At 44.8% G+C, this 13,823-nt stretch overlaps 2 protein-coding genes across 2 annotated transcripts in view; one reads left to right on the forward strand and one right to left on the reverse strand.

Annotated features, from left to right (window-relative positions):
• Positions 1-10,566, reverse strand: part of LOC135400702 (endonuclease III-like protein 1) — a 29,107-nt gene extending 18,541 nt beyond the window's left edge. Inside the window, exon 1 of the mRNA XM_064632561.1 lies at positions 10,464-10,566. The gene's annotated coding sequence lies outside the window, so the exon portion shown is untranslated. The remainder of the gene's footprint in view (positions 1-10,463) is intronic.
• Positions 157-13,783, forward strand: LOC135400703 (caspase-6-like). Its single transcript, XM_064632562.1, has 6 exons — positions 157-226; positions 4,082-4,193; positions 6,963-7,128; positions 9,170-9,345; positions 11,502-11,631; positions 12,712-13,783. Exons 1-6 carry the CDS (start codon positions 207-209, stop codon positions 12,885-12,887), a joined length of 780 nt encoding a protein of 259 aa, XP_064488632.1. The 5' UTR covers positions 157-206; the 3' UTR covers positions 12,888-13,783.
• Positions 13,784-13,823: the final 40 nt, after the last annotated feature.

The raw sequence follows: 13,823 nt of genomic DNA on the forward strand, positions 1-13,823 counted from the left end.
TTCACTCACGTCCACATATTTCCTTGGTTTCTCTCCGATTCCTTGGCATTTTTTTGCCATAAAGCGTGATATTCAATCAATGACAGTATTTTACTCAGGAAGTAAGAACCTCTCTAAGAACCGCTGCCATTGAAATGAAGCTGAACCATTGTGTGCCTACAGCTGTAGGCGCACAATGGTTCAGCAGTTGTTGCAGTTCAGCAGCAATGGTTCAGCAGTTTCAATGGTAAACTTGGAAGTAACTCGTTGTTTGTTTTAAGTAACTCGGTAACTGCGAGTTACATTTCAGGCTGAAGAACTTCGTTATTAACTTCGTTACATTTTGCACAATGTAACTTGTAACGAGTTCTTTTTGACGGGTAACTTAACGTAACTCAATCTATGCTGATAACATCCTATGAGCCACGCCCTTGTCCCTCATCTTCGTGCACATTGTGATATTGAGTTCATAGTTTGTTTTCGTTGTTTTGACTAGGTATATGGGCACCGTGCGCTAGAGTTTTCTATCGACGGCAGCGGCCCCTCGAGGGGAAACGCGGCGTAATGCCCTGGTACCAGCCAGCAGCGTCTAGCAGTGCTGTGTAGTTTCGCCGTTCGAAAAGAGCGATTTGAAGCTGCCTGCACAGAAAGTCGAAGGAGAAGACAAAACGGAAATTAATTATATGTGGTAATCTGCCACGACAACCAAGTTATCGTGAAAGAGAGGCAACTTGCCGTAAAGTTTTCGTCCTTCTCGCTGTATCGTCCCGCCGACCACGTATTTGAGATAGCGCTTTCACGGCAATCCACCCAACGTGCCGCTCAAATCCGTTGTTTCATACTCATTCCTTGCATTTAGTATATTTGTCAATGACCAGTTGAGCGTCACGATGCGGACTTATAACACAGCAACTGACGTGAAAAAGTTGCGAAATACACCAATGAATGACCAATGAACATCGTGGAGCTTGGCTAAAATTCGTGTCTGCCATATGTCGTACAGTATTTATCTCTTTTACTCGGACCCTAATTCTGCGGCGTGTCGGCGAAGACTGGATTTGGACCTCGTCTTCCTTTAATATAAAGCTTGCAAGCGAACACAGGGAATTATTTGTCCTCCCAGAGCTGCGTTTCGCAAGCCGTCATCATTTTATGTAGGTGCATTCTGTCCCTATGATCTTACATCGTTGCCAAATCTTGTGATCTCGGTTTACAAGTGGTTCTTTGCTCCTTCCTATTCGTCCGCACGCACATACGCAAACACACAAAAAAGTAATCATGCGTTTGTCGAACAGCAACCTCACTGTTTCTTCTTAATTATCGTCTTTTTTTAATTTTTTAGCATAGTTTGTTTTGTGTGATATTTCTGGCTGCTTCTATGTTGCAATTTGCGACAATGTGTCTGATGAGCTATGTTCACCTATACTAAGGCCGTTGTTTAGCACTAATAAAACATCATTATCATTACATATCTAGTTTCAAACAAAAACACGCCTTATTTCTGCCCTGAAACAATCTTGATTGACGGATTGATTTTTATTACTATGACTGTGCATCAAATGCAGGCACATAGGGCTAAAAGGGAATCCCCCGCCTTGAGCGATGCAAGATTGGGAATTATTTGACTAAGAAACTTATCCTCACAGTGCATCATCACGTCAACGGATTATGCATAAGAAAGAAACGAGAACGTTTTTTCCCGCTATCTTCGTAATGTATATTCCAACTTGTTGTTGACTGTATTATTCATGTGAACTCTTCAGTGAGAGATTTCCGTCCTCATAGCGCAGGTACTGGACGTAGCTAGTCTCTGATGTGTAGTCTATAATTGGTAGTCCCTTGCGGATAAATATGCACTTCACGTAAATACGGGCCACGGATTCTACACGCTTGTCTGCGCTACACACTGTGTCACACATTGTGCATAGACACATATAATGTTCCACGTGCAAAAGGCTTCCCCATCGCATACCCCCCCCTCCCATTTTACGTGACAAACCACTTCCACACAAGTAGTCTCATGGGTTAATGAGTCTAAAGCCCCAAAGCCGACATATAAAATTCGGTAAAACACCCGTACGCACCAAAGCTACATACGCGAAGGCGCTGATACGGCGTCAGTACCAGACGGTTACGCGCGAAATCGCCACGGGTGGCGCTGCCAATCAAGCGACCACAGCGTCCTCTCGCTAGTGCACGGTGCCCATCGCGCGGACATTGACGATACTCCTCAGTAGCATCCTCAGTAGTTCGGTAGTGCTTCAAACACGCGGTTGGGTTCGTTTTGCGGCACACGTTGTGGGTAAATCTAACCGAAGAGACAAAAAATAAACTAAACTAACTAAGTGGGTAAATAAGGCAGGAAATGTAAAGAGAATATTTGTGATGCTTTTGATAGATGGTGTATTGCACATGATTCCTGTAAAGTCCCTAATCCAGTGACTTAAGATTTCCCTAGAGCCCAATACATTCAGTGCTCTACATTCTCGTCCTCTGCCTCCGTCTCTGTGACTCACTGCTATAAATGGCAGGTGCTTATCACAGAACCTGAGGAGTTGAGGAAATGAGGACCTCTTTTAACGGAAGAGGAACCTTTGCCCCGGTAAAGCTTTCTTTTTGCGGGCCTGGGCTGGGCTCGGGTTTGACCATTTTGCTTGGGCCAGTACATTGCCAGGCCTAGCTTGGGATTGAGCCTGTGTTACCCCTCTGTTAGTTAAACAGGGTCAAAGTTTACAGCCTGATACACTGGGCCGGGCTTGGGCCCAGAAGCTTAGAATCATTCAGACTTGGGCCGGGCTAGGTATGCAGTCGTCGACCCGTGCCCGGGCGTATAAAAGGAAGGCCTGGGCCTAAGAATATGGCCCGTGTAGTGCTCTAGTTCACGTCTTGAAGCACTGAGTAGAGAATGTGCGACGTTATACCACATTATGCCGCAAAGCGATGCACAAAGCATTCTCGTCGGCGGGGAGGTCATTTCAGGGTGTATGGTTAGTTCATCTACACACAGTTGCGTGGCCGAAGACCATGTTGTGGTAACCAGACAAAGCGCCAAGTGCTAGAGTTTCAAATGTGAATAAAACTCGCATGTGAGTAAAGTGCGGCTTTTGCTATTTACAAGTGCCCGTAAAAACAGTCTGCCCATAAGTTAAGTCAAACAAAACACTGAAAGCAAATATACAAAACTTGAAGCACAATTAACGCACTCTCCACGTAGATTACCACACTAATGGCGAACCCAGATTCCGAGCAGTCATGTTCGCCCGGTTAAAGCACAGCAATCTCGCATGTTCGCGTGATGCTTTCCAAGCGCCCGAAATTTGCTAGCTGGCACTTTTTTTTCGCCCGGTCTCGATACGACCGGGCAGCAGATTGCCCCACTATATCCTGCATGGTCACATCCTCACTGCAAGGGTGGCAAGGGCCCACATTAGCCCGCACGTCGGAGTTCACGTGGGTTAACACTTAACAGACGATGAAACCCGAAGACGTGCAACCGTGGTGCCCCTAGCCAACACCACTTTATTATTATTATTATCATAATAATAATAATAATAATAATAATAATAATAATGATGATGATGATGATGATGATGATAATTTTATTCCTTTTCAATCAAATCCAGATACAAAGCAGGCCCGCCTAAGCCGAAGGGCTTGTGACGCTGGGCCTGGAGGCAGTCAGCAGCAAGACAACTAACACAACTTAGCTAGAAGAAGCAAACCAAACACAACTACATAGTACACTAATTAGGCACAATAATATAATTGACGCAGTGACCTTTTCAAGTCTGACTTAGACTGGATCGTTAAAAACTGACAAGGAAGACCATTAAAAACGCGAGGGACATAACATACTCTGCGACACAGCCCATACCTAGTGAAAGAGAATGGTACAACAAAATTAAATGATTTTGTTCTCATAAAAAAAAAAATAAAAAAAAAAATAATAATAATAATTATTATTATTATTTATTATTATTATTATTATTATTGCCCATGAGACGAGCGTAATGCTAAAAGCGTCAAGTTCGTGTCAGTCTGGCCTACAAGGCACAAGACATTCTGCGTCCGCATCTTATCTTAATGCTGTTCCTTTTTAAAGGGGTGTGGAATCGAAAGTTGACATGGACCATGGGGTGCACTGCTCCGAGCCCAAAGAAGATCCTGAATATCCACGGGATGGTCGAAAGATATGCCTGATTATCTGTGTTCAGGTGAGATACAAAACTGAAATTTCTACAATTCCATTAAATAGTGAGCATCCTGTTTATCATCGCCGGTCACCAACACACCTGGTGTTCATCCACAGTGTTGTTCTATAAGGTATATGTGACAAGAAAAAACCAAAAAAAGAAAAGCTTGTCTTATTTCAGCTGCAATGGCCAACTATTTTCCCTGTCATTTCACTCTCTGGTGCTTATGAAAACGTGTAAAGGATTAATGGAAGATTCTAGGGCTGATTATGTCAGTATGAAGGAAATGGTTGAGAAACAACATTCAATGCGGTAGAGAAGTCACTCTGATATCGAGGCTCTGCGCGTGTTTGAATTCATATAGTACACCGGTATGTCTCCATGCTAGTCTCTATCTTACTTATTTCATCTGTTCTGAGATTCTAACGAGTTTGTCTCTTACGGTAGACACTAGAGGACGGGTGGCTGGTACATACCCAATGGTAGATCTGGAAGAGATGGCAAATATCCTATCCTGATATGATCATAGTGGAGTAAAAATTTGGATAAATGTGATAAGTTCATGAGAATGATGACACTCATTTATCAATTGGGCTTCCGAACGAGCCGCAAAAATATTTTTCAACGACCAAGAGAGTGACGAGAATACCGGTCCAGTAATTTTACCAGACTGGCACTAGCTATGTGTGTTACGTTTAGATGTGTAGACACATAATGATAGTTGCATAACCGTATGAACATGTGTTGCTTTGTTATTTGTCTTTGGACCAGTTTTGTACGTAATACAGATACCGTAATCGATACTTGTTTCAGTATCAAAGTGCAGATTGCGCTACTTTTTTAAACTCGGTGTCGGAAAAGTATTTCTGTTACAAACGTATGGTAACGTGATTTCCGTATCGTTAACGATACTTTTATATAGTACAGTGGATTCCTCTTAAACGGAACTCCAAGGGAATGGAAATATTGTTCCATTTAAGCAAAGTACACAGATTTCATGAAATGCAACTTTATTTCGAGATAACCAACTTCCACTACTGTAGGTAGCAAGGAAAAAAAAAAAAAAGAACTAACAGCTGTTCTCTTTGCATTTTTCGATTTGTTTATAAAATATACATGCTTGGAAAAATATTTCATGCGCATCTCAACCGTCTAAAATGAGGTTTAGCTTTCTGTTCTGTCGGGCAAACTGCGCATCCGCTTCCCGCGTCCAGGTTTCCGACATTACCTGTCGGTATCATGTGGCATCACCCACATCACCCTTCAGTACACGGCCTGCTATGGCGACAGCGTTGACTTTGGCAATTACATTAGTAGACGTGAACGGTAGACTTCCAGGTTCGGCGGCATCTCGGTACCCCCCACTTTGTTCCGTTTACCCGAAGTAGATAAAGCAGGTTGCTTCAATTATCTGAAGATCCTTATCATTGCATATATAGGTAACCAACCAAAAGTGGCCCTACTGTTCCGTTTATCCGTAATTTCCGTTTAACCGAGTTTCATTTAGTGGGAGTCCTCTGTACCCCCATCGTTTCTTTACTGGTCATATTTCTTGCCTTTATTACTGACAGGGGTAGCTTTCAAAGACGTCTACCGCCGTCTCGGGAAAAAATGAACAGAGCACAGTTAACTCTAGCGTTTCAGCGGAACGTCTATAGTTCCGGACATTATGCCTGCCGGTGGTGGTGGTAGTGACGAAGACCGGCGTGCCATTGTTGGCCTCACTTATGTGGCCAGAACAGAACTTCACCGCATAGAACGTTGTCCGCCAACCACTGCCACCAATGATAGGGTTATCGCTTCTGATTTGAAGAGGGAGGAGTGTACGCCATTTCGTAGCAATTAGCATATATCCAAACTGCTGCAAAAGGGCGTACGCCCCTGCTATGCGGGTGAAATTCTGTTCCGACAGTGTAGCCGGGATGAGGTGAGATGATAACAGATGCTAAAAATAAACTTCACCACGTATAGCACGCTCCTAACCAACCGTCATCCCGAGTGACATATCGTTCTTTCCCCTGACTCGATGAAAATGGGGGGGGGGGGAGTACGCCATTTTTGTGTCATTGTGCAGCTCGTAATTGCCACAAAAATGGCGTGCTCCCCCCTCCGTTCATCAAATCAAGCGAGAGCATTGTAATTCGGGATGATCGTTGGTTAGTCGTGTGCAGTGCGGTAAAGCTCTGATTTTAGAGTGCAACGTCTGTGCAGACATTGCACCCCCAACATCGAATATCCTCCGGATGTAACAATAATGTCCTAACGGATTCGCACGTCCGACGGATATCCGAGTGATATTCATCAGACGTACGAATCATTTAGGACAATATTCGTACACCAGAGGATATTCGGTGTTCTTGGGGATGCAACTTGTTCATATTCCCAGCGAAAGTATCGGGTAGTGTATAGCTTTACATTCATTAGTAACGGTAGCGGCACTCCGTTACCTTAAAAGGAAAATATATCGGTATTGGTATATTCCGCTACCTTTTGCTCAAGTACAGGTGTCGGTATCGCCATACCATATTTCGGCAACGGGTACAACACTGCTTTGAGCATTTTTTGTGCGTGCGAGAAGCACCGCTTCTCCGCTCAGAACATAGTAGAAGGGTCTTCTTCTTTGGCTCTGGCGTTCTCGTGGAATCTCGCGAATGAGTTCAAGCTGCATGAAATGACTCTTAGGGTAGATGCATTTCTGGTGAGCTTATGGTAGTTTCCCATTGAGCCTTTGTCCATACAGGTTAAAGGGAGTGGGTAAAAGGTGTCCAGTTACATGAGTTGCCTTCCCAGGAAACTTCGCAAGCATTGCGGCTCAAGAAAGCACACCAGACTACGCAGCGAGAAGAAAAGAAGGATGTAATTCAAAAGGCATTCAATGGATTAGGATACGAATGTCGAGTGCTCCAGGACCCTCGAGACATCACCCGCAAAGCCATCATGGATGAACTATCTAAGTGTGAGTCTACCCCTGTTTCACTTTTTCCGGTGAAATGCCAGAAAAATAAAACGTAATACAGAAACACAAAGAGCCGGAACATCGTGAGGCCAGATGAAATACCTTCTTGCCAGTGTTGGGCAGTACTTGAAGTATTCGGTACTTAAGTAGTACTTAAAGTACTTTCAGAGGTACTTTTACTCTACTTGAAGTAATTCTGCTGAATAGTACTTTCTACAAACTTGACGTACATTTTGCTGTACCTTTCGTTTAAGAACTTGAAGTATCCTTCTGTGAGCCCTGCTAGCTCACCGCATCCGGCCCGCTACCGCAGCACCGCGCGTCTGCCTGTTTTAGCCAGTTCACTGTAATATCGGAACTGGCACGCCTCAACATTATTTTTGGGTGGTGCACGATTCCACCGATTTAACCTGGTGCGGTGTTGGAAGGCTGTATACATGTACCAACCAAGTATGGCAAAGTCATTCCCTCTGTGACTCTCGATGATCTCCATCGCAAACTCAGGTCGAGGCTTAAGTGGAACATTGCTCCCTTCATTAGGATTGGTGGTTTTGTGTCATTGTGCAGTTCATAATTGCAATGAAAATGGCGTGCGCCCCCCTCCTTTCATCAAATCAAGCGAGAGCATTGTAATTTGGATCAGATATCGAGTCATATATTCCTAGCAAGGAACTACGGGAATATCGAGTCAGATATTCCTAGCAAGGACGCTCATGGAATTCTGAGTACCGTCAAAAAGGGCCCATACGCCTGACCATTGATGACATCACTTGATTAGATATATACCGCGACGGCTCAGCCGCTAAATTGTCACAGTTGACGCTCTGCAAGGCCTCCCTTTCCATTTTGAAACGCAGCCTACACAGAAACTGCCACGAGGGAATTGGCGCACATGGGGGAAACCGTGTGGAGGAAATGCGACAAGGAAGTTAGGAAGGGTGAATCGTGCTACACCGGCTTTTCCGCATTGTTTGCTCACGCACGTGCTGTTTTCATGCGATTTGTGATTTGCCTGGGAGGTTGCATTTGAACGTATGTGTATGTGCATATTAGTGTTCATAAAAAGATCAAAGGCGTGGCATGAAAACAGCATGTTGTATTTGAGGGTACTAGTACTTCAAGTACATTTCTCCCTGCTATATACTTAGCACCGGCACCACTTTTTACAATACTTAAAGCATATATTTTTGCAAGTACTTATTACTTTACATGCCCATCACTGCGTGTCGCTCATTTCAAATAGGCACAGTCGTGTTAGAGTATGTACTCCATCTTTTACAGCTAAGTGTTATTCTACCCGTATAGTCACAAGCGACATCCCCGACCGACATCACAAGACATGACGTTGAGTGCGTTACGTGACAGTAGGAAGCTATGACATTTTTCTGTCTTCCGCTGGAGTATTCCGGGAAAGTCACTCGTGTTAATATACGATGGGGTGTAGATGCTGGTGCGCCTAATCCTCAGACTTCAGGCGCACCGGAGGACAATGAGCACCTATCCTGTCGGTATCCTGTATAGATGCTTGGCTTCTAGCTGACAATGTCTGAAACCAGCTCTACGTTGTGGCGGATCCGGGTTGGGGGGGGGGTTGCGATCGACTCTCCCAAAACGTCAGTTTAAGTTTATACATTAGATTTCCCTCTCCCCCTCCTGCACTATGCGCTTCGACAAAGAAACCTACGGTCTGGATCCGCGCCCCCGGCTCTACGTGCCAGATAGTCGACCGTTCGATGTAGAGGATAAGCTGGCGGACTGGCCCAATGCGCAGGGACTCCCTTGTACGCATGCAGAAAGACTGTAATGCGACAGCTACGTTTTAGGACAACGAGAGTTAAGCAGAGCTGGTCACACCCATGTCAACATGCAAGGCTAATTTGTCCTGTCCGGCTACATGGGGTATTTTAACTGGCGTCAAAACTTGCATATATTCATTGAAGTCGAAATCGTACTGCTAGGCAAGAAATACGAGAAACTGTAGAGCATGCAACCTATTTTTGCTACTGTTGTACTGCTACACTTGAAATATTCTATTGTGCAGACCAGTACCAGTGGGAAGACATTTCCCATTTCGTCTGCTGGCTCCTGACGTACCACACTGATGGTCCTCATTTCTACGCACACGACAAACCAATCAGCTTGAAGGACATCACCGGGTCGTTCCTGGGCAGCACTTTTGAAACACTTGCAGGAAAACCAAAGCTATTTTTCGTTGACGTAAGTTGACCTTCTCATCACGACCATGTGAACCCCCCCTCATGCAGCACAATATATTGGCTGAACATCGTCGAGGCATCGGCGATACCGGTCCAATACTGGGCCACTATTGGACCAGTATTACCGATGTCCAGCCAATATTGCGCCCAGATGTTGCGCTGCTTAGGCTCAGGGCTGGGCAGTATTACAAATACATTGTATTATAATACCGTTACTGTAATACTTTAGAGTATTTGTATTACGTATTATAATACCCATCCGATAAGTGTATTTGTATTATGTATTATAATACAAAAAAAAATCGAGCATTACTTGCATTGTATTACTGCAAAACTCGTAACACTTATGACCTGTCCCGCCTGAGGTGATGGGTCTTACACGTGTATGCTTTCAGTACAATTCCAGTCCGACGAACACGACCTAGCTCTGCCAACAGAGGATCACACTTCAACGTGCAACAAAAGGACGATTACAGGTGCTGGCTGACTCAAATTTCTGAGAAACTTCTGCACTCTGGGTGAACAACCCAGAGCCCTTGGGGGGTGATACATCATAGAACGGAGCCAGGGTCGGTGCGTCAGAAAGTAAGGCAGAAAAAAGGGGGATTATAGACACATACACCTGCTTCCCGCGAGAGAATGCCCTGAGAGCTCTTAGTTAGTCACTTCGGTGACCGGACCGGTGGCTTCAAAAATATGTCTGGGATTCCTTTTCTAATAACTGTCTTCCACGGCACAAAAGTATTACTAGTATTACTTAAGTAATATAGGGAAGTAATAGTATTATGTATTATAATACTTGAAAATAAAATGTATTGTGTATAGTAGTATTATAATAAAATTTTTTAGCAAGTATTATGTATTTGTATTATAATACAAATTTTGAGTATTCCTGCCCAGCCATGCTTAGGCCTGTGAATGGAAACTTGCAGGTATTGCCCCTGCTAAATTGTATTAATGCGGTTAGTGCCCGGTAAGGTCTTAGCGGTGGAAGGTTACTTTGAAGGGGGGCCAAGGTCCTAGCATTCCGCACACAGCGTGTTGGTGGAAGAACGAACATGTGCAAGACATACTGATTGAAGAGTGAGAACGTGTATGAGGCAGTGGTTCTCAACTTACGTTATTCGAGGGAACCCATGTGGTCGTGGGGTAACTCTCACACTGGGGTCACTGTCTAGAAGTGGGTAAGTCGAACTAGATGTCGTACACGTAGCAAATATTGTTCTTTGTTATAACTGATGATTTAATTGTTTAATTATAATTTATTTAATTGTTTATTGTTTCGTCGCAAGATGTCACGTGAAGTTTGCCGGATACATTCAACTGTTTCACAATACTCCCCCCCCCCCCCCCCCAGATAACGCATTGTGGGTTGCCGCTGAAGCCAGTAACTCCCAAGTCCATGTAGGCAGGAGAGTAGCTCACACTTTCCTACTGATGATGATGATGATGATGATGATGATGATGAGTTTAATGGCGCAAGGACAGCATAGGCCATAATGCGCCACGACATTCTTAGTGATTGTACGGCCTTCGAAACACAAGAAAAGCAAAAGCGCGGTGCGGGAGAATTGTCGGGTTGAGCCAACCGATGAAGACAGCAGCTGTACTGGCTCTATACGGTTTGTAATGGTCATCAGCTCTGGCAACCTGGTCCCGCAATCTCGATGTCAATCTCAATTCTAACGGTTATTCAACGTGCGACGTCGGTTGTCTTGTCCCGTGTAGTCGCCTTGCTCCAAGTCATGACTAACCGGCCCCATATATTCTGGGATTACTCAGACCTCGAGCACAGTTCGATAACAATGCTGTCCAAAAGTGAGCCATTGGTAGGCAGTCAAGTTACAGTCGCAGGTGCTGAACAGTATATCTTGTTCCAGGAACTATAACTCAAACGGTTTGGTTCAGTACGTCGACATTTATGTACATCTCCTTTCTCATATTAGATCATAGTGTGCACTAGACAGCCTACGAAGCCAACAAAAGGATCATACTGCCTGCAGTAACCGATAATGGATGCATATGTTTAATTTTGCTCTCAGTCTTGGCAGTTTCGTCTGTATAGTGTTGGCTGTGTTGTCTCGGTACTTTCCGAATATACTATACTGCCCGCCATTCAAAGAATATTAAATGGGACAATCCTTTATTCTTCCGCAGAGTGCGTACGTGGAGTGCAAGAAAGAAGATCAACTTGCTCACAGGGAGTGTCCAGGACAAAGACAGGGCTCTTATCTCATACCAACTACGGCTGACTTCCTAATAGGATTCTCTCCATTTGGTCAAGAAGGTACGACATCTGCAAAAATGCGTCAGCACTAACTGTGACATTGAACGTTGTCGCTTTAGCAACCAGATGTGTCAGGCTTTCCATTCCTCAATATAGTGCTCCCCCGGAGTTTCTGGTGTGTGTGTGTGTGCTTGTGGCGTGCACTGTTAGGAATACACGTTCACAAGACAGAAATGTACAGGGTGTCCCACCGAAAAAGGGCCAGGGGCTAAAGAAAAAACGGAGTGATCTGCACAAATGGAATGAACTGTACCTGCTTGGCAGTTGTGTGGTCTATCCAAAAATATTTTTTCATCGCCCCTTGTCAATTAATTAGCGGTAATTAATTTTCTAACTTTTGAATTGTCGGTTTTAGCTCTCAGATGTCAATCAGGAAGTTGTAGTACATGTAGAAAAAGACACAACTGAAGTGGTTCGAGGTCGCTATGGCTTGTGGTTTCGTTTTTTCCCGGGTTTAAAAGTTTGTTTCAGACGCCGGGCGGACTGCAGATGGCTGTCCACAATCCGCCACCCGCGCGCGACGATTCCAGCGCCCTCCGGCGTACATTGACCTTGAGATTAGCGCTTGGAGACCGTCCTTGGGCCACGTCACACAAAAGGAAGATATTTTACCCGTTTCACGGCACACCTATCAGAGTGCACTGCAATCGTCGCGCGTGGGCGCCGAATTATGGGGAGCGCTCTGTGCTGCGCGCGGCTTCTGGAACCAATTTTTAAACCTGGGAAGAACGAAACCACAAGCCATAGCAACCTCGAACCACTTCAGTTGCGTCTTTTTCGACATGTACTATAACTTCCTCACTGACACCTTAGAGCTAAAACAGATAATTAAAAAGTTAGAAAATTAATTACCGCTAATTAATTGACAAGAGGCGATGAAAAAAATATTTTTGGATAGACCACACAACTGCCAAGCACGTACAGTTGGTTCCATTTGTGTAGAGCACTCCGTTTTTTCTTGAGCCCCTGGCCCTTTTTCGGTGGGACACCCTGTATATGTATACAACTACGCAAGATGGAGAGAGCACATTTTTAGGGCATCCTTCGACCAAGCCACTGAGTTGCTACGCTCTGTTGCAGAGACCAAGTACGCGGAGGTCGTTTGCCAAGCGGTGGAAGACCATGTGAAAGGGGATCTTGGAGACAACTTCATCACTGCACTCGATGTGACAGCCAACAAACTTGAGCGAAATGACGTGACCAGTACCTACATCAGCACATTGACGAAGACTTTCTCCATGTCTCGCCAGCGATGAGGAGATGGGTGACGTCGGAGCAGACTTCATCAACAGCTCTCGTTACTTTAGGGCTATTAATTACGGTCTTGCAGTGTTTTATTTTTTTTGGGAGGGGGAGGGGGTTAGGGTAGATACTCGTGAATGTGGGCTTCGCTTTCAATGATGACAGGTGAAGTGAAATCTCAATACACGGTACCTCGTCTTTATAATGTCCCCCGCAGAGGATGGCATGCCTCGGCAACTTGTACATTAACACCGTTTAGCAGTTATCTTCAGCCGTTATCAAACCCGCAGAAATGGGAAACCACCGCGATCTTCTGTAGTGCGGTATGAACTATGCAAAAATGCCAAATCTCCCTGCGTTCGGCAGAGTTCCGTTTTATGTAGGACCGCTTTCTCGTCCCCCCCTCGCAGTGTCACATACGCTCGTGGCGAATTCCGCTTATCGTTTTTGTGCAACACGAGGTTCGGCGGCCAGTACTGTAAGCCAGTGGACATCGCCATTTGTCTACTGACTGGCTGCATCCACGCTGTCGACTGCCGAGAAAGGTGTCCCTATCGCCCCTTCTTTCTGTTTGTTCGTTGTCTCGCCCTATTTCGTAGACATGGTGCTCCCGGAACGATACTACCAATTAGCAAACTAAGGATAACAATAAGCGAAAGGAACAGGCACCACAAACCCTCAAGGAACCTGCAGATTGATGGGGCGGAACACATGGTACTCCACCTCCGTGGGACTCCAAATATTAACCATCGATTAACCAACATCCGCCTGCACAGCAGCGCACTTAGAGGCCCATTTAAGATCCGACAGGCACTTAGAAGAAGCACTTAGAGGTCCGCCTGTCAGACTCAAAACCTGTTTTAATATGGTATCCTACAGGTACTGGAATAAAGATTCATTGCAAAAATAATCATTTGCTTCGTGTCATATTTTTTATACGAAATTTCAGA

This window comes from Ornithodoros turicata, chromosome 7 (assembly GCF_037126465.1).
Source record: "Ornithodoros turicata isolate Travis chromosome 7, ASM3712646v1, whole genome shotgun sequence".
Taxonomy (NCBI): Eukaryota; Metazoa; Arthropoda; class Arachnida; order Ixodida; family Argasidae; genus Ornithodoros; species Ornithodoros turicata.

What these genes read in the sequence shown, in the direction of transcription:
- LOC135400703 (XM_064632562.1), top strand. Translation starts at nt 207, where the DNA reads ATGGTTCAGCAGTTTCAATG. An exon ending in CATGGATGAACTATCTAAGT is followed by an intron (nt 7,129 to 9,169) that starts GTGAGTCTACCC and finishes TCTATTGTGCAG; the next exon opens with ACCAGTACCAGTGGGAAGAC. An exon ending in CTCTCCATTTGGTCAAGAAG is followed by an intron (nt 11,632 to 12,711) that starts GTACGACATCTG and finishes GCTCTGTTGCAG; the next exon opens with AGACCAAGTACGCGGAGGTC.